At 43.2% G+C, this 21931-nt stretch overlaps 1 protein-coding gene across 1 annotated transcript in view; it reads left to right on the forward strand.

Annotated features, from left to right (window-relative positions):
- Positions 1-20105, forward strand: part of LOC142578220 (uncharacterized) — a 54428-nt gene extending 34323 nt beyond the window's left edge. The window contains exon 2 of the mRNA XM_075687623.1: positions 19986-20105. Within this exon, the coding sequence (XP_075543738.1) occupies positions 19986-20105 (120 nt within the window). The remainder of the gene's footprint in view (positions 1-19985) is intronic.
- Positions 20106-21931: the final 1826 nt, after the last annotated feature.

Here is a 21931-nt window from a genome sequence, read left to right on the forward strand (position 1 = left end):
GCCGCCCCGAGGCAGTAACCATGCGACGCACCAAAGTTAGCCCATGTCGATCTAACGTTTTCGGTTTCGTCAATGAATTTATGCTTTGGGTAGGTTCACGTGTTTGTCTGATGTTTCAACTATTGACACTGCTTTGCTATCACAGTTGACCGTGCTTTACTTGCAGAGACGTCCACACACTTCCCGTCTATGCACCGGCCTGGCGTTTTGCTAGAATGCAAAGGGAGAAGTGTTGTGTCCTCCTTTCTTGTCAGGAGCTGTGCCGGAGCAGTGTTCGTCTTCCTCGCCTTGGTATCAATTATTTTCGCGGTGCTCGCCTCAAAATCGCAAGGGGAGAGTAGCGCAACAACAGCTGTGAGGTCGTAGGCATACCTGCACGGCTGACTACATCCTTGCAAAATAATTTGGCCTCTCTGGCATCCAGGAATTTTACAGCCTCACCTATTTCCAGAGAGGTATGCGTTCGAAAAATGCCTGCGTGTAATTGGCCGTGTTTTTCGTTCATGTTCACCATGCTATTTACACGTGCCGTATGACCTTCTGAACTGGAAATAAATCTGTCGTTGAAAGTAAGCGCTGTGTGGTTGTCAAATGTGCCTTTCTGTTCTCCCTGTCATTCAGTTTGCGCTACAATGAAGTATGAAATGCCATGCCAACAAAGCCCATTTAGCTGCCATCATTGGCTCACAATTATTGTTTAGCAAACCGAAGAGCTAGGTAGGAATGCGAATTTCTTCAGCTCGCGCCACAATGATACGGCACTCCATTCGCACATGCGGACGTCTGTTCGAAATCGGTCATGTAGGTAACAGAGATGAAAACCCGGACTCTTAACTGGTTAACATCCCTGCCTTCCCTTTATCTTTCTCTCCCTCTCTCTCTCTCTCTTGTCGTATGGCATACTCGACAATCCGGCGCGCACCGGTGTTGTTGGTTGACGATAGCCAACTGTCAATTTTACAAATTTTTTTGAAAGTTACCGAGACAAAAGGTGAATAACCTTTGGTTAGAGTTCAGATTTTGAGGCCCGAAGAGAATGGGGAAAGTAAACGACCACTTTCCTGTCTTCCTGCAAGCCGAGGAAATTTGACCTCTACTGGCTACCACCGCCTCATCTCCACAGCCCGACATGAAGCGATGATTCTATTACGTCTTAGTAAATCCTGCCATTAAACTGCAATAAATGCTACACTACTAGATCCAAAGGCCACATGACAAATTCAATCCAGAGATCGAAGGCCATATTGCTCATTGCAACGGCAGGTAGGGTTGGAGCAGAAAGGAAAAAATAAAGGTGACGCTAGGCTAGTGGAGGCTCGCTTCGTGTTAGGAAGGGGACCTAAGAGGAAGGGTTCAGTATAAAATTTCTCGCAATATTGAATATATACGTTTTTTTGTGATCTGGATTTTACATTTATTTATTTCTCATTATGTCTCACGCAGGCTTTGCCTACCCGAAAACCATGTGCTCTTTGAATTGCAAATCCGCAAAAAGCCGACTTTCAGCCAGGTCGGCTTCTAAGTAAAAATTGTTTCTACTAAAGCTCCATCAAAAATAGAAGAATAAGAATGAAAGAGAAAATGAAGGAACGAGAAAGAAAAGAGAAAAGAAGGAAGACGACGTGTGTCTTATCGTTTCGTGTGACATACGAAGTGACACAAAAAAAAGAAAAAAAAACAAATTCGGGGCCTTGAGTAATAAATACGCAAAGAATTATAGGCCATATATTTACATGAGCGTCATACAACGTCCGCATAAGGTGCACTTTATGGCGGCTTTAAGCGCGACTTTCGCCGCCGGATCGGACGGCGTCCCATAAGACGCATCTGCTGCACACGCATGGTATCACGCGTTGGCCGTTTTGTGAAAAGTAAACCTCGAAAGAACCGAAGCCAAGAGCGGCAAAGTTGTGTCGTCGTCAGCGGCTCGCATTTTTATGCGGCAACGTATAAGTTAGGACCTCAGTTCCGCATTGCAAGCGATTTTTTCATATATCTTAAAGCTTAAACCAGGCGTTGGTTACGCTTTCTTTTCTTGCTCTTGCAAGCTTGGAATCTAACGCGGCCCGACAGGTGTGGCTGTGGGAGCGCTATGTCGCGATTTTGTCACCTGGAAACCGCCTTCATTTTACGAACTCATTTATCAGTATATATAGCGCTAGTTATGTGTCTTTCATATACGTGAACAGGGCTCAAACAAAGAACGGTCCTGCTCAGTGGCCGACGTGAATTTTACGAGAGCAGAGATTTCTCAGCAAAATTTATGGACGAATTAGGTATTACAGCAGCTGCCGCGTTTCTAATAAATAAATGACGGGACGGATGGTTAGATCTTTCGAACTGGTATGCCGGGTGCTAATTATACAGTGATCCTTGGCCGCATTGATTTCAAAGCATTTACATTGTTCTGCCCCATACTGCACACGTGTAACTGGTGTACAATGAAAAAAGCCACTTAATAGCTAAAATAAAAACAGGAAAGGTGCCTATAAATTTAAGATAAGTATTGCAGGTTGGTAATAACTTTACTTTCTAGTGATCGACCTCTAGGCACATGCCACAATCAGCGTCAAAACAATTTGCATTAAAATATTCTCTTTTGGAATCAATTACGATATTTGAAAGTTCGGTTTCTTGAATAGTCAAAATTTATAACTTCTTTTCTAAGGTATTGCATCGTTAATACGAAATAGTAGGGGTTTCGTCTTTCTTCTTATACGATGAAAATTTTTAGCTACCTCCTCATTTGTTAGAGTAAATGAAGTTAACGATAAGCTTGACAACAGAAGTTACAAGCCGTGAAGAACCACGTTTACCGTTTTGCTTAACAACGCATGGCGGCACATAAATTTGAAAGTGACTGTGTCTAATGAAATGAACTGGGAAAAATCGAACACCAACGCTTGATTAACGCACGCATAGTTTTATAGGGAACCTACCGCTCGGTTTGTAAATTTAGATAATGATTGCAACATGATTTGTCAAACGCGGATGCTCTTGTGCGCATACCACTAGTTTATCCCTCGATACGATTACTATAGAAGAATAAGAAAGAAAGGAACAATTCTGCCGGTAGCACCAATTTTACCTGCCAATATGTAGGTACAGCAAGCACATCCACAAAACCTCCACAGTTTTCATGCCGAGATTTTGATGGCTTTTAGCCTCTGAGAGATGTTTTACCGCATGGCTCAAGCTTTCGATGCTGCCATATTATCAGTACGACGTGGCATTTTTTTGTTTGGTTTCTAAAGAAAGGTACTCGGATTACTTGCGGGCTGACGAAAAAGAAATTAAGCAGGTGAAACTGATTATAAATAAACCAAGTTGGAGGACGTGCAAACATCTTTGTCATGATATTATAGGAGCGACGCTTACGAGAGTCGCAGTAACCTGCTCATAACTCTGCTGGGATTCGCTATTCAAGAAAAGGTTCGACTTCGATGAAAACTTCGATTGTGTCTTCTAGGAACTATAGTGAGCCCTCAAAAAGAGCAAGACTTGTAAAAGTGGTCATGTCGAGCTGCTCCGACGAGCCACTGCACTTCCCTGCCACGGCGGAAGTCGAAAATAGCCAGGTCATTGCGTAGGTGATAGTCGTAAAGCCCAGAGAAAGAGTGGGCTGCTGGTAAATTAGTTTAGCGTACTCTAAACACAGTTTTCCATCGTGCTAACGCAGTTGCGTCATGTCCTCGCGTTCTCGTTTCAACGGGAACTCGGGTGTGGAAAATGTGATGCATACACCGATAAACTAATGACTCATCGTATTGAGTGCATTGCTATATGCACTTAATATTATCTGGAAAAAGCTCCGAGATGTCCCTCTACGCCTTTGACATAACGCAGGCATGCAGCGGGCGCACTTACTCCTCTGAAAATATATTTTGCATAATAAAAGAGAATGAAGTTGTAATTATTAATGCGCATCCGCGCAGTTCCTGAAAACCAGATAGGAAGATATAACGTTGGTGTCACGAGCACTCACTGATTACTGGAGATATTTTACACCACCGAGATTTGAAGCAATCTATACGGTTGTTTAGGAGAGCGGTGAAATATAGCCAATGAATGAATGAATGAATCAATCAATCAATCAATCAATCAATCAATCAATCAATCAATCAATCAATCAATCAATCAATCAATCAATCAATCAATCAATCAATCAACCAATTAATTAATTAATTAATTAATCACTCAATCAATCAGTACATCCAATGAATACATAAATAAATAAATAAATAAATGGATCAATCAATCAATTTATGCTTCAATTTATGAAGCTAAATTTATGAAGCTTCAATTTATGGATCAATCAATCAATTTATGCTTTTCTGTATGAGTGCTGGCGCACGCATACAGCAAAGCACAAAAAAAACAGAACAAAAATATGCATGCTAGTATAAATAAAGAATGAATATATAAAAAGAGCAGTTATGACAAGAAGGGTGGACATAAAAAGAACGCATATAAAACAATTATGAAATGAACAGTTTACGCAAAACAAAACCCAAGGTAAATATGAAAGAAGAAGGATAATAAAGGCTGAAAAATGCGTACAACTATGAAACAACTGAAATCTCGGAAAACAACAATGACAGGAAGTTATGAAAGATATCACGATCACGAAGGTAAGCATTACAAAGACTCCGTATTCTGGAAGCCGTTCAGTGTTGGTGATTAAAGGCAGAAAAATGGAAAGGTCTATGTTCTCTGCTGTTCTCGCGCGAAATACGAAACACGATACAATTAAGGAGTTCGGGAGGGTGAGGATATCGCGAAGGAGTTTAAAAAGGAACAGAAGTTACGTGATTACGTCGGCAGCCAAGGAAGGGCAATTAAAATCAATCAATCAATCAATCGATTTTTGAATCAAGCATTCATTAAATGTTTTATTATAGTGCCCAGAAATATGTATGGAGCCCTTGTACTGGTGCACGTACTACGCGAGACAAAAAGTACAGAGAAAACAAATGCAGACAACACAATGTGAGGTAAAGAAACAAATACGAAAACAGAAAACGAGGAGGCCGGTGAGAAATGGAGGAATAATGCAGCATGATTATCTACATATAAACAAAACAGAGGAAGTGAACTCTGAAATAAGTCCGAACAGGCAGAATCTTTAATATATATAAACGAGAAGAAAGTGGGTTAACCAAGAGGCCCGATATTTATTAATCATATCATAATAAGCCAACAAACAATGACACCAAGGAAAACACAGGATAAGTTACTTGTACTTACTAAATGAATTAACGATATGATAACTTAATGGAAATGAAAGTGGATCATAGCACAACTTGCCGCAGGTGGGGAATGATCCCACGTCTTCGCATTACGCGTGCTGTGCTCTACCAATTCAGCCACCGCGACGCCGTTTTCCCATCCTCTTTCTTGGGTACTTGTTTTACACTCCCACGGTTAGTTATAGTAGTAACCACCCTACAGAGGAACGAGAGGTCTGTATGAATACGTCCTGTTATATTATAGTGGGGAGGATTTTTGTTTGCAATAGCTTGATCAAAAAATATCTCCGTTCCTAAAAGGACCAATACAATTCGTGGTTGCGTTAGTTTAACTTCGGTACGATGTTTAAGCAACCTATTACTGAAATGTTGTAAGTGAAGAAAGTATAAATACAAACAACAGATACTTTGTCGAATATGAATGTTGTCCCTTAGGGACATGTAAGCCCATTCTCAGCAACAATCAATTAAATTTGAATTGTTATTGGTAACTTTTTGCCATGAGGCAATGCCCTCCTCTAAGTCCCAAAATCCAAGATGTTGCAGTGGTTGTTATGCAGAAAGGATTAAAAGCTCACTCACCAAAGTTTCCACAGGGAAGAGATATGACCTGATGGACACAGGCTGCCAACCGCAAGTGTTTACATATGCAATGTAACGAGTTATAGCCAATGAAAGAAGTGTATTACATGTAGGACGCTAGGCATATATGGGTTAATTTTAGGAGTGTGCGTTAAGCTATATTTCAGAAGGCTGGACTATGGTAACAAGAACGGCAGAGTGGTGCTTCAAAATAGCTACTCATTTATTCTGGACGTGTTAAATGAGATCTAAATTATATTTACAGGTTCCACCTCAAACTACAGAGGCATGGTCTAGTAGTGGAAGGCAAACAGTGCAACACAACTTCAGAAAGACAACAGGGGAGTGGAAACCATACGATATACGACAACCAATTCCAAGAGCACAAATGACACGTTAGCGTTTTATCGAAGTACACATCAAAATATTTCATTACATCGACCCTGGACAGTGGAGCATTCGATAGGATGTATGAAAATTGCCCTTTGTACAGTTTTCACGTATAGCTCAATACCATAGTTTTTGTAGCTATTGTTTCTGCACCAATTTGAGAGTGATAAACATCTTTTTTGGAGTTTCATGCAGTCGTGAATACTGCTGATAGTTTAAGATGTTGGAATATAGAAGAAATGAAGAGTCGAATTGCTAAAGAAATGTCATTTATGAACAGTAGTAAGAGAAAAGGGCCAAGAACAGATCCTTGAGGAACTCCGCTACTAAGTTCATACCTAAGATAACTATGTCCTTTATACCAACGAAGCACGAGGCATTGCTTACGTAAAGTGATACCGGGGTAGTGATGAAAGAAGGTATGTTCATTTGGGTGACCTTTGCAATGAGGAGCTCATGGCAAACTACATCAAAATGCTTTACTTAGCTCTATAAGTAAATCAAATTCTGTCGTTTTATCTGCTAAAACCACAATATGATTATGAGGGACGCTTTAGTAAGGGACTCTGGATTAATTTTTGACGCTGTGTATTCTTTATTGTGTGCCCAATGCACCTTATATTTTTGAATTTTGCTTCCACTGAAATGCGGGCGTTGTGGCCGAGATATCATTGTGCGCCATTTGTCCTAGCAGTGCAATGTGAAAGCCACCACACTACCACGCTTTTCTGCGTTGCAGGCAGACGGGCAGTTTCCAAGTACTTTAGTTCGATTGAGCACTTGCTGGTGGGCGAGTTGGTTGTGCATGATTACAACGAAGGCGCTAAATAAAACAACGGACGGAAATAAAACAACAACAGCGCCTACGCGATTGCCTCGTGTCTATTTCCTTCGTCCGTTGTTTTATTGCGCCTACGTGGTTGTCTCGTGTCTCCTTCCTTCGTCCGTTGTCTTATTTGGCGCCTTCGTTGTAGTTACTTCGATTGACCTGTTTGTGCTGCCTTCTTAAATGACATTTTAGGCTTGTTGCTTCTCTTGCTTCAATACTAGTAATTATTGTTGATCGAACAGTGTGCTTGTCTTTCTTTATTTTACTGTGATAACATTTGTTTCAGTGGCCTGCTAATGTGACAACTTATTATACCACAGTAATGCATGTTCCTATATGAGTCATTGCAGGGAACATTGCTTTGCAGAAAACCACTTGTTTTTAATAAACTTTGTTCAGTATCCCGTATGTTCTGAACTCTGGAGCATTCTTACCTGTGTGAATATAGCGAAAATTATTTTACCTATGTGGTATCTTATTGCATAAGTGAAAAGAAATTGTTGGCTTTTTTTTATTTCTTCAGGTGCTCTGCAAGCTCTCACTCAAGCAAAACGTTCCATTGGTCATCTACCAGCAGGCTGGGTGCATCAAAGTACCATTAGAAGGTCCAATAAACAACGCTTTTGAGATGTATTACATGCTGTTGCCTAAATTCACAGGACATCACTATTAATGAAAGCTTGAATGGCTGTGCAAAAGGACCTGCGTAAAGTATACTCTTTTATTTCGAAATACAAGCCATTACTTCAGCTGACATTTTTTTCACCTAAAATTACTCTTTACTGTAGAATTGTGACAAAACCATTACAGCAAGAGAACAGTGCAGTAAGATCAGCACAAGTGACAACGCATGTCGTACACTTACAAAAACTGCATTTTCATTACTATAGTAATATGAAAAGGAGGTGCCAATATTTTTAGGGTTCATACTCTTGCAGGTCGTACAAGCTCGTTCATCTTGTATTCATCCAGCTCGTACAAACACACTAGTTCATGATGTACGAGAAACTCATTCAGTAGCAAGAACGCAATCTCGTACACAAGTGTAGTACGAGAAGTCGTTCAGTCTACGAAATATCGTAAAAAAATTAAATTATGGGGTTTTACGTGCCAAAACACCTTTCTGATTCTGAGGCACGCCGTAGTGGAGGACTCCGGAAATTTCGACTACCTGGGGTTCTCTAACGTGCACTTAAATCTAAGTACACGGGTGTTTTCGCATTTCGCTCCAATCGAAATGAGGCCGCCGTGGCCGGGAGTCGATCCCGCAACCTCGTGGTCAGCAGCCCAACGAAAAATTGTTTAGTCCACCAGAAGTCGTACAGTCTACGGAGCAATAACTGCCACAACATTTCTCGTGCATTCTTGTTCACACTGTTGTCAATAGAAAAGTCAAAGAGCATCGATTTGGCCGCTACTATGTGCCAGACTCGAAGCATTGGTCATAAATTTGACCAAATTCCTTGTCGTGGAGCGCCCTGATACAAAGCCATGCTGGTAATCTGGTAAAATGTTCCTAACACTACCAGAACGCAGGGAAGGCAATACACATTCAGACCATTTGGCGCCGCGCGGAGGGCAGATATAGGTCGATAGTAACTGCACTTCTAGCACCTGATTCGTGTACGGGCACTTACCTGTGCCAGCGTCCAAGTGCTAGGAAACGTATTAGACTTCAGGAAACTATTGAAGATGCTTTTAGGAACAGGGACAAGTATGCTTCCACAGAGAGATGCCACCAGCGCCACAAGTATAGGCAGGTTTAAGGCGCTTCTTACAGTTGAAAACAAGGTCTATATTCCTTGGCTGATAGCGTACGCACCCTACCAGACTGAGAAGGAAGGCTACTTGAGGTAGAATCACTTTCCACCAAATACGTGACATAATTACTGATAATAATGTTATTATTATTATTATTATTATTATTATTATTATTATTATTATTATTATTATTATTATTATTATTATTATTATTATTATTATTATTATTATTATTATTATTATTATTATTATTATTGTGTTAACGTCAATGGATAAACGTATTCTTTTTACATGGCGACTAGCAGTGTCCCTCGAGGATCAATATTAGGGCCATTCCTTTCTTTAATTTTTATTAGTGACATTCTTTCCATTATTCGGAACTCTTATTTCTTTCGATATGCAGATTACATCAAAATTTTAGAGAAAATTGGCACTGCTGATGACTGTCGCACCCTGCACTCAGACCTGCTTCTCTTTTCTTGAACGCAACTAAGACCAAAATCGTGACCTTTACACGAAAAACAGCAAGCATTTGTTTTTTTTTTATGTATATCCTGTACCGTTGTGTAAGGTCTGAAATATCTGAGAGTGTACTTTTTGATGCAACCTTACAGCTTTCTATGGTGTTGCTAGAAAGGCGTTGCTATGCGGGGTATGCGCACTCTTGGCTCTGTTTGCAGACTACCGAGGGAATTCAAGTCTCCTACACCGTTACGCAAGTTACACAACTATCTGTCTTCCTCAACAGGAATATGCGTCGATCGTCCGGAATTGCGTTTCTAGATATAACAGTGACATTATAAATCGGACCCAGAAAACGTTTCTAAGCGTATCTCATCCCAGATTTGCAAACAGTGACATTGGACCTCGTTCTAACACTGTTATATTATTGTCATTGCCCTTACTTCACTCACGACGTAATCGCGCTGACCTTCAGTTTTTCTTCAACACCTTCACGGTATCCTCACCTGTCCCGAACTTTTCAGTTGTATCATGGGGCTCTATAACGTAAAACTATTCCAATACGTCTTTACTTTAATCTACTGACGCCAAATTTGCGTAACCGCCGACGCAAGCATCGGGCGGTGACCCGCACGGTTGTCTGAAGAGACCAATCAAACGCTCTTCTCATTTATTGGAGGTCACTTTTGTTTACTTTAAAAACGAATAACATTGCCTACACTGAGCGGCTCGTCTTATCTAATTGGCTGACAAGAGGTGAGGAGCACGCTCAAGTGGAGAGGGATTCGATGGGGCTGAGCCAGCGCGCTGAAAATGGATGACCGGATGAAGAGGGTGGTGCCGGCGTCTTCCATTGGTCCGCTTTTCTTCGCTTAGCTTGCGGTGGCTCGTTAAAAATCGCGGCAGCATGCAACGGAAGGTTAAGAATCCTGTTAAACGGATCCTCAGCAAAGAAGAGTTGGCAGAACGAGGTCGTAAACGTGCCGAAAATGCTCGAAAACGTTAGACGGCCACGCAAAAAGTTTTCTTGTACGCAAATATACCCACGCTCTGCTGCAGGCGCGAGTAGTCAGTGCGTGAGCGATCGGCGGTCAGTCATCTTTTATTCCTTTCCGAACGGGGCAGCCTGCGGCTTTTCAGAAAAAAAATCAGTTTTGTTCGGCATATTAATGCATCTTTAACGCGTACAGGTCACTTTGGTGCCGTGCGACAGGCCGGGGAAGTGGGCGCAGCCCTAAAACTTTTGACCGACAGCCGCGATCTAATTGCGAAAAGGCGTCGAATCAGAAATAACCATTTTTGTTTTGTTCAGTCCTGTGATGCATATTCAGTGTGTACACGTCATATCAGATGGGGAGCTATCGCGGTTTTCGTGAGCTATCGCGGGGGGGTGGTGGGGGGGGGGGTGTCCAAAAAATTGTGACCAATCGCGGAGGGCTGATTGCAGAATTGGAATAGCTTTACGTTAGAGGCGCCCATGCTTCGTATTCAGCGCAAGACCACCACAGAACATGGGCATTTCCATGTACCTTACTGTCATTAACAGCACGCAACCGTCCACAGAATACAGTGTCATTATAACGCCTATTTTCATTATCTTTATATTTTCATGACACGCTCTCATCCTTCCTTTCCGAGCCTTGCGTTGTGTCATAGTTTCATACATTGTCAAACTGCCCTTTTCCTCCTTTTTCTTTTGTGTTTACAATGCACTTTGTTGTATCTTTGTCTTTCCACAATTCTTGTATTTATTCATTGCTTTTTTCATTATATTCCCCAGCACAGTTTTTGTTTGTTGTTTTCTTTTATTTCAATATATGCGTACGCCAGCACTCAGACCTTGGCGTTGTTCCTTGGAAAGCTAAATGAACATGATTGATTGATTGATTGATTGATTGGTTGATTGATTGATTGATTGATTGATTGAATATGTCTACTGCATTATGAAGAGCACTGCCTACGATATGCAGTTAACCCTATATACTTCGCATCAGTACACCCCACCAAATCGTTGAAAATTTCCTAAGCTCATCAAACCAGCTAAGCTTCCCGCATCCTCCCCTGTACTTTTCTTGCTTTACGTTCATTCTGCTCTTAAAAAGACTGTAATCATTTGCGTAAAACGTGAAAATGTGCGCCATTCAGTTGAAATCATAAAAACTTTGTACTGGCAATGCATGGGGAGAAGGCATATGAATAACCAATGAAGTTTTTACCTAGATAAATTTAGAAGGCTGCCATATTTTCTCCCAAGTGCAAGGTGCCGGTTTATAAAGGTGGTTGGCAAACAAGCATAATAAACTCCGTGATATTCGAAAACTGTACGCAAGAACCCGTCAAGAAATTAAACGAGGAAAGGAATGTTCAATTTGGGTTATCCATAGATTTCGCGATGTCCAAAAAAATTAAATTATGGGGTTACACCTGCCAAAACCACGATTCGATTATGAGGCACGCCGTAGAGGGGGATTCCGGAAATTGGGACTACCTAGGTTCCTTTAACCTGCACCTAAATCTAAGTACACGGGTATTTTGGCATTTCGGCCCCATCGACATGCGCCCACCGTGGCCGGGAATCAATCCCGCGACCTCGTGCTTAGCAGCCCAACACCATAGCCACTAAGCAACCACGGCGGGTTCTCACCATGTCCAACAATGCTGGCGTTAATATGAAAACTGAATTGCAACCTAAATCAGCACCTCAGGGAATATACCTGCATTTTAATGGGCGGATAACTCAAGTAATATTGAATGATCTACACAATAAATAAATGTTTGCGACTGCTAATCATCATGTCGGCACGCACGCCCATAGTTGACTTGGGTCATGAAAAAGAAGTTTACGTAAGAATACCTGAGGCTATTGCGCGTTTCGCAAGACAAGGAGGTGAATAAGCTTGCTGCAGGTGTATCCACCCCGTAATCTGGAACGTTCTTCCACTCAACACTTCATTGCATCTCCACGGCAATTCTTCAGAAGCGTAGTGGTTTCTTCAGTGCAGGAAGGGCTTCGAGTGCAGGATTGTTTGGGAATACGGGGGCTAGCCTTGTAAATGTTGTCAGATTACTCCGCCCGAACACCATTCATCAAGCGCGGTAACGTGCGGAACCTGGCATAATACATCTGCTAAGTAACGATTTCATGGGCGCAAGCAAGTCATCAATGTTAGTAATACTTTTTCAATAAAAAACTACTTATGGTACATCGTAAGCCATGTGTAAATTAGCTACCCTCCTTGTTTTTCAATTCGCTCTGTTTTTTCTCTCGCTTTGAAGTAAAGAAAAGCACATACCATGCCGCATATCGCATCCCTATCAACCTAGAGGACTGAACATTGGATGACAACCGGAACTTCAAGAAGCAGGCAGGCATGCAATGAACTTTACTCACTCCGACGCCCCCTTTACGATGGAGGACCCACCGCGGGCCACTTCCACGTCGACCAAAAAAAAAAAAAAAAGAGAAGGCACGTGCCCAGTGCATATATCCATTCCCCCCTGTTACCTATACCTAGTCACCGCTATGGCAACTAAATTTAGACTGCACAATCACCGTACCAATGGGACAATCTTTCACTATTAGAACTAAAAGCTTTAGGTCGGTGCTCCCAAAGAACATCCGCGCTGAATGCCTTACTAGTGTTACTGATGTTCATTCGGTCTACAGGGCTTCACGATAGTCTTTAAGGAAGCCGCCCCCTACCGCTCCATAGTGTACGCGGTTTGTTTGTGTTTGTGTGTGTTTGAAAACCGGTATCGCAGTTCTGTAAATGGCATATATTACATCATTCAAGGCGGACAAATTCTGTATGTCGATTTCTACCTTACGTGAATTTGTTAGGTTGTGTACAAGGGTTGTACAAAAGTTGTATTTCCATACTACTAAATTTTTTTCACATTGTTGTGTAACGCATCACTTTTGTCCGCTTTAGATGTACTATCAGATGCAAGTCACAGAATTGTTGTATTATTTCTCATTGCTGAGTTACAAAGCTTTAAACTTGATAGTCGTGTTTTATGAAATTCCTCATTTACATTAAAAAAATGACCATCTAAATCAAAACCTCGACAGAAGCAGTCACTATATGTGAAGTTTTTCTTTTAAATGCAACAAACCTCGCCAACTTTGGTGGAGTGGCTGTCAAGAAAAGCGAATTCTCCTTTTACATGTATTTAGATAGGAGCACCCAAGCTAAAACTTCCTCATAACAAGACCCGCTTTATTCCCCACATTCATTGCTTTGATTTGACGATCCTTACAAAAAGATGTATCTATGCTGCCGTTGACTAAGATTTACCACAAGTTCGAAGATGGAAACACCCAAAATTTGCGCGACAGACTTCCAGCCAGTGCCACAAGACGCGTAAAGCAGTATATCCGTAGCTACTTCACCAAACGAAAGGTAACAGAAGAAGAATACGCATAAAAACACAAAAAACTGACAGTCAAAATACACGAAAAGAAAATTACATCAAGACGGTACAAAGTGACGACCCTAATAAACTGTCGCTGTCTGGCGGCAGGCAAAGGCAATATGACCACGTTTGAACGCCTAAACTCCTCAGCCACGAGGCGTCGTTCGCCCACCTGTCTATTCTTCTACGCTGATTTACGAAACCTGTCGACAGAGTCAAAGAGAAAGCCATTCCGGCTGGTATACAGGAGATACAGCGCTCTAGCCTACAAACTATAAGGCCACGGATGTCAAGCACTAGCGAAATGATAATATTTGTACTGGGTGCAGACCAAGAACGACGGCCTTTCATGGTGCTCGTGTTTTGTTCCGGACAACCAACACGCAGTGCCTGCGACAGCGTGCGCTTCGTTCGCTGTGTGTTACTGCCATTCAGAGAGAGCGCGATTCACTTGTTATTCGTTAGTTTCCCAGGGTTCGTAAAACAAGTGTTACCAAAGACATTGACAATTTGTCCTTATAACGTGACGCAGTGACGCGATAGCTGGGGAAATGCGCAGTAAGTCTCACATTGTTACAGAGCGGTGTTGGAATGGCCATTCGGACTTAGCCACTGGTATCCGCTAAAACAACTCTTCCGCTTTTTACTGCTGAATTAATTCGGCTTTTCTCAAATTCCTATTTCGGCTACCCCGTTAATACGTTTCGTTCTATCCCTGAAAAAAAAAACAAAGAAAAAACAAGAAGACGTCAACGCCATAGAGCAAACAAAAGAAGCCAAATTCTTCGTATAACAAGATCAATGAAGACGAAGCAGGCGCAATCAATCATTGTCCTTACAGGTAGAAGAAGAAAATTGAGTTTAGAACCGCTTGGCGCAACTGGGTAGGCCCTAAAAGGCGAATTTCTTGCGGACGCCAGCTGTGTCCAATGCGCAGATGTTGAACGGGCATTGGCTGCTGGCACACTGAAACGCTGCGGGATCAGCATTCTCCACTGTCGTAGCTATGAAGTAGAATCCTGAACTGCCAGTCTGTGGTCAGAAGTTCAAATCCCAGTGGCGCATTAACAGTTTTTCTTTCATTGTAATTTTCTTCATAACGATTACGCGGTTATATCGCAAAGGATTTCCGGAATCCTTATAGACACACTGGGAGAGGCGGAAGAGGACGAAAGACAGAGGTCACTAACCACGTAAAGAGTCTGGCACTTCTGCTGCTGTTAGCTCTTTTGGGCTGTATGAATTGAACAGTGGCTGTATTCTGTTGATTTTTCCCCAAGTTCACCTAGCATGCTCTTGAGATGCCGCTCGAAAATTTGCAATTATGATGGTAAGGGTTGGGCGTGAATAACGACAGACAATAGACAAGTGCACAACGATAGCGCTAACCTGAAAATAAAGTACTTTAAAAATTTTGCGGTTTCAGGTGCCAATACCACAATCTGACCATATGGCACGTCGTAGTGAGGGAATCAGGGGTGCTATAACGTAAAACTATTCCAAACTTTTCTATTCCAATTCTGCAATCAGCCCACCACGATTGGTCAAAAACTTTTTTGGACCACCCCCACTTCACTTCTCTATCACGTGACGTCACAAAAACCGCGATAGCTCGCTATATGATACGACGTGTACACACTGAAATATGCATAATTTGACCGAACAAAACAAAAATAGTTATTTCTGATTCGACGCCTTTTTGCCATTAGCCCTCCGCTATTGGTCAAAAGTTCTCGAGTTGCACCCGGTTCACCTGCCTCTCACGCGACGTCAAAAAACCGCAAAAATTTACCGCGTCAAAGGGACGCGTACGCGTTAAAGCTGCATTAATATGCCGAACAAAACTGAATTTTCTTCTGAATAGCCGAAGGCTGCCCTGTTCCGAAAGGAATAAAGGATGGCTGCCGCCGATGCTCCGACACTGGCTACTCGCCCCTGCAGGGGAGCATGGGTTTATTTGCGTGTAATAAAGCTTTTTGCGCGCCCGTGTAACGTTTTCGAGAACTTTCGGCACGTTTACGACCTCGTTCTGCCAACTCTTCTTTACTGAGGATCCGTTTTAGCGTCATTCTTAAGCTTCCGTTGCATGCCGCCGCGATTGTCAACGAGCCACCGCAAGCTAAGTAAGAGAAAGCGGACCAATCGCAGACGCCGGCACCACCTTCTTCATCTGGTTATCGATATTCAGTGCAGTGGCTCGACCCCATCGAATCGCTCTCCACTTGAGCATGCTCCTCGCCTCTTGTGAGCCAATTAGATAAGACAAGCCACTGAGTGCAGGCAATGTTATTCGTTTTTCAAGCAAATAAAAGTGACCTCCTATGAACGAGGGCAGCATTTGATTGGTTTCTTCAGGCAACCCTGTGGGTGATCGCCCAATGCTTGCGTCGGCGGTTACGCAAACGTGACGTCAGGACATTGGAATAAAAACATATTGGAATAGTTTTACGTTATACGGCCCCCGAATTCATTTCGACCGCCTGGGGTTCGTTAGCGGGCGCCTAAATTTAAGTAAACGCGTGTTTATGCGTTGCGCCCCGATCTACATGCAGTGACATCGAGCTCAGCAGCCCAAAACCATAGCCACTGGGTCACTGCGTTGAGGAAGAATAATTTATTCGAAAAAGAAGGAACATAGGTTTTTAAGAGAGTAAAGGAAGCATTATTTTAACAGAACTAAATATAAACCTCAACCAACGATTGCATATCACAGGTCATTTTTCCAGCAGGCGGTCATAATCAATAACACTGCACAGATAGCGAATTTATTTTTCTGACGACGATATCGATGGTCAGCTTAACAGGCATCACCATATTTATGACGTGAAAGTTCTCCGCTATCTTCCTGGTGGAATCGGAAATGAGGCATCGAGAAATACGACGAATAGTGAAGTTCGCAGTGTATGAGGAGTGGTGGCATGGGCGTTCGGGGGGTCTGTGCCCCCACCTCCAAAATTAGTCGGCCTAACTCCCCCCCCCCCTTCCGCCCACGCGAGTACTCCTCATACAGATTCCGAAAGCGCCGCTAAATCAATGTTGAAACGTCACAGGTGTTCATCTGTCAAAACTGGGCTGCAGTTGCAGTACTATTATGTCCGAGGCGTGGAATCTGTCGCTGATCGGGTCAAGGGAAATGACACTGAACTGAGGTCTTGAAACCATATTGATATTCTACCCACTAAAAAATGGCGGAATGTTTTCGCCTTTCGCACTATTTCAATGTTTGTTCCGCAATCTCAAGGTGTCACCGCTGGAAAAGCCTCAGTGATAACTTTTGAGTGATCTACGTTAAATACCCATGGCAAATCATTTCAAAATTTCAATCATAACCTGCAATAACCACTAAACTCGTTTATTCACCCGTTACCCTGCCTGGTTTTTACCCAATTGTACACCACTTCTCCTGCAAAATCGGCAGCGGGGAACAAGAGTAGCAAGGAGTTGGGAAATTAAGCGATATACTAAGGGGAGAAAGCCAAGGAAACAACCAAACAGGCATGAAAGGCAAAAATTTTTTGTTGTTTGCGGAAATACTAATGGATGAAGATGTTTTCTTTAAAAATGAAGTAGAGAAAACGCCGCCGGAAGTGGAGAACAATTGCGTGTGTTCTGAATAACGCTTCTACAGTTCTCAGTCGAGCCGCCCGATGTACGGGCACTCCTATACTGTAGTTATGCGAGTTCTTTACTAACCTTCCGTGGTGGGTGCAGTGCAGAACCGCCGCGTCCTGCGCTTTACGCGGCTGTAGGAGATTGGCGGCCACGCATCATTACACACATTCACAACATTACTAGTTGATTTTGACATTAAACTTGGTGCAGCAGCAAACGAGGGATCCAAAAGAACTGTGAATGTTCCGCAAATGTATGTTTCTCTATAAGAGCTAATTCAGGAAACGCTACCAGAAATTTTACGCTTTCGCTTGTTTACTTGTTCTTGGCAGTGTCCTTCCTGCGTTCATTTCTTGCGCGAGTCCACTTGATGTGGCTCCTTGTTTGCCAAGCCAAGGAGAGGTGTATCTCACAGGTCGCCATAAATGCTCGTAAAGCCGCAAAGGACAAATGAAACAAGGTGTATATCACAGGCGTACCTGTGATATACGCCTTACTTTCTTTGCCATTAGCGGGTTTACGCGCCTCTATGGCAAATAGTGGGCATTATTCACGTTTGCACTGGTAAAAGTACCCCCACCCCGCATTTGCATAAAAATGTAACCTTGGGGTGCCCCCCCACCCCCCCGAAAAAAAATTCTGGCTGCATGCCTGAGCCTAGCTGTTCTTGACTATACAAGCGCCACAAAATGCGGCGCCCCAGGAACACGTAACATACTACTGTGCGTTCTGTCAATAAATATATTCGATAAAAAAGATCGATAAAGAAAGATCAATAGAAATGTGAGGCTGTATACGCGGATAAGCGCTGCATATACGTTCTTTTCTTTTTTTTGACGAGACGACGGGCTTACATGTGCGCCAGCTCTTACAGATAGCCGAAAAAAACACGTAGAATGGCTTGCCTCTTAAAATACGAAAATGCGGCTCCTCGTGCGCTACAGTGTGTTTGCGCGCTACCACAAAATGATTGATGGCACGTCCAAGCCGTTCGTACGCCGCTGTGGCGCCAGGTAAACGACGCCGCGGGGAGTTGATCTCGGCGGACCCCTTCCCGCGCCTTGCTACCTGTCCGTCACAGACGCGAAAGTAAACTTAGTCTGCTTCTTCGTTCCGTATTTGCTCTTGTGTAAATCGTATAGCGCTTAACACTTCCCAGGCCGTTCGGAAAATATAAACCAAGATTGCAAAAAAATAGCATATCGAACGTGCATGTTGGAATCTATACGCAACAAAGTTTTCGTCAAGCGGTGTGTATAAAATTCTATGGAACTTACGACGACGCATACGCTTTTATTTTACTTTGATCATATGAAGCATGCAACATCGCGTAATGTTTGTTTACCGACCACCAATGTCTCAATATGAATCACATACAGTTTTTTTCATGTTTATTACAAGCTATGCCCAAGTGCCAAGATCCAATTAGGCAGCGAAGTGTGCCGAGTCCAGCACGCGATATGACGAGGATGGGAGCGATGTATCGTGCTTGTCGAGAATGCAATGAAGATGAATGATGTACGCACAAAGAAGTATGACAAATATCTAGCTATCTAGCTACATTTAAGCACTCTGAACTTTTTGTGTCACAGCAGGTGGCACATCCTCATTGAGGAGGGTCGGCCAGGAAACGGGCCCCCAACAAGGGCCGCATATCGAGTGGGTAAATTTAAAAAATAATCATGTAATTAAAATAAATGTTGGGAAAGTAAAATTCAACTCCCATAAAAGGTCTGTGTGCTTTAGCGATACCGATGAGCCGACGTTATAAGTAGAAGGTTTATGTTAAAATTTATTTTTTTCTGCGCAGAACTGAAATGCGTCATCTCACACTGACTTGCTGATCAGTGCACAGGGATTAAATAATACTATTCGCTGCTACCTAAGCTTAACACGCATATAACTTTTATATGAATGTATATCCTGAAGTATATCTCCGGAGACAGTCACCGACCCAGCAGCAGACACCAGCAGCAGCCTTGTCAAAATAGGGAGGATTGGCGAAAATAGCTCTGCTTTGGCACTCCTGCAATGAGAGATATCACGCTGAAAGTTATACGCAGTCGTGTCTGTCCTGAGAGCACACATCCCACACCTGACTCGGATTCCCTCCCAACATCTTGCTTGCCTACCAGCAAAAAGGTCACATTCAACTTTTGTCAAAAGTATTGTAAGACATCAGTCCTACTTGCCATCACAATTTACGCCTGCTACACGATTATCTTACCCGTTGTGGTGTCTGCACCGGCCGAAAGTGCAGTTGACAATTCCAGGCATCAGAAACAAATCCGGAGCGCCTTCGCAATATTTGAAACAAGCAAATTTGGAACACATTCACAACGTGAACAGCTTCCCGCAGCATGTCCACACAGATGGTTCGGTGAAACTCAACAGCTCTGTTGCTGCAGTCTTCCTTCCCGCAAAATGTGAAGAAATCAAATTAAAAACATCATGTGTGACCACATCGACGGGTGCAGAAGTCGCGGCACTCCGTGCTCCACTTGATTTCATTAAGTGGAAACCACTGCAACATTGAACTGTCTTTAGTGACTCGAAGGCCGCCCTTCGGTGCATACAAAGCCCAATGCGCTACGGATCTAATGAACAACTGGCCTCAGAAATTCGACACATATATCATCACAGCCATGACATGGGACACAACATAATCTTTCAATGGCTTCCAGGACATTGTAACATCAGTGGCAACGACCACGCTGACGAAGCCGCCCGATCTGCGCAAGAATGTGGTCAACGAGTCTTCATTTCGCTTTCGCAAACAGACGCTGCGGCAGGGCTGCGATTGATGACCCGTGATTGTACTTTGCCCCTGTGGGACTTGAACGCTTTCACCATGTGTCGTTTGCGTTCGTTGTCTCCGGACATACGGATGCACCTGCCGCCTGGGTCACGCCGACGTGAACAGACCATGCTGTCTGTGGGTAGGCGTTGCTTTTACAAACTCATATACTTTCCTTATTGGAATGACCCACAGGCCCACGTGCGACACATGCAACAGAGAAGAGAAGCTCACACACATTATCTGTGTCTGCCCACGATATGGTGCCCAGAGACAAGTGATGTGCAGAGTACTGGACCAGTTGGACAATCGTCCACTATCAGAACTGAAAGTTTTAGGGCAGTGCTCTGAAAGAACAACCGCGTTGAAGGCTTTATTCGCGCTATTATGGTTGATGCGATCTACGGGGCTTAACGATAGTCTTTAAGAACGCCGCCTCCTACCGCGCTATAGGTACGTACGCGCTTTCTTAGTGCTCGTCTCGCTTTCTCTCTCTCTCCCACTTCCACTTTCTTTCTCTCTTTATCCCCGTAACCCTTACCCCGTGCAGGGTAGCCAACCGGAACTACCTCTGGCTAACCTCCCTGCCTTTCTCTGTATTCTCACTCTCTGCTATATGTGAAAGTTGTCATAATTTGTCTAAACCAATTACTTACGCGTGAAAAAAATCATCTTACTCGCACAAGAAAGCAGTGAATAATAAGGCTTCATAGAGAAGATAAAGAGGGCCACAGGGCTCTTCTCGATCAAACCCAGCGAACTGCAGAAAACAGTGGACACCGCATAAAGCCCATAACGTAAATAAGGTTTATACTATTACTACTACTACTTAAGCATTGGTCACGCCAGTCTAGTAAATATCCCTTCTTTAAGTTTCTCCCAATTCGCAGCACACTTTGTATGTCGCTGAGATGTATGAACAAGCCACTTTGTGATAATAATCAATGTTCGGTTCCCCAAACAAATGAATAATTGAAGGCACTACCCTGATATTTTGTGATTTGTTTAGTAATGGAAGTCTAACCCGGATATACAGAACTTACATATAACGAATTATTGTGTATATGAAACAACAGCAAAATCCCCGTGAATATTATTGCATAAAATTTTTGTTATACCTCATTGGAATGGTCGACCTCTCGAGATGCCAAGGCAGGATCCAGGCATTGGTCACACGATCTAAGCGGACGACATCACTGTCCGGTGCGCGGGAGGGAGTGACGGACAAGTCGAAGCCGCTCTCCGGAAGGTGTCGACACTACAGAGCGTTTATTAACAGACACGGGACTCCGGCGCTCCCCAAAGAAATCGGAACTCTTTCTTTACAGTCCAACTAGAAAGGGCGGAAAGTCACAGAACTGGAAACACCCCACTGAAATTGGCATTGATCTCTACACCAAGTGCGGAGATCCGATTCCCAAAGTCGCGTCCATTCGAATCTTGGGAATGACACTCGAAGGGGCGGGCACAAATACCATCACCATTCACAAACTAGAAAAGAAGACAGATAGCGTCATCGGTCTAATCAAGCGGGTAGCTAACAGAAGGAGAGGCTTGAGCGTAGAGAATCTCATAAGGCTAGTCCACGCTTTCTTGTTATGCCATTTCACGTACGTAGTGGCCATGCACGTCTGGAATAGGGCCGAGCGAGACAAGCTAAATGCCATGATAAGGAGAAGGATCAAGAGCACGCTCAGGCTACCAAACTACCCGCGCACCTACCGACTCCTGCAGTTGGGCATTCATAATACCCTGGAATAAATTGCAGAAGCACAAGAAAGGGCACAGTTTCTCAGACTCTCCAGCACCAGAGTGGGCAGACGACTCCTAATA

Source organism: Dermacentor variabilis, chromosome 4 (assembly GCF_050947875.1).
Source record: "Dermacentor variabilis isolate Ectoservices chromosome 4, ASM5094787v1, whole genome shotgun sequence".
NCBI classification, from domain to species: domain Eukaryota; kingdom Metazoa; phylum Arthropoda; class Arachnida; order Ixodida; family Ixodidae; genus Dermacentor; species Dermacentor variabilis.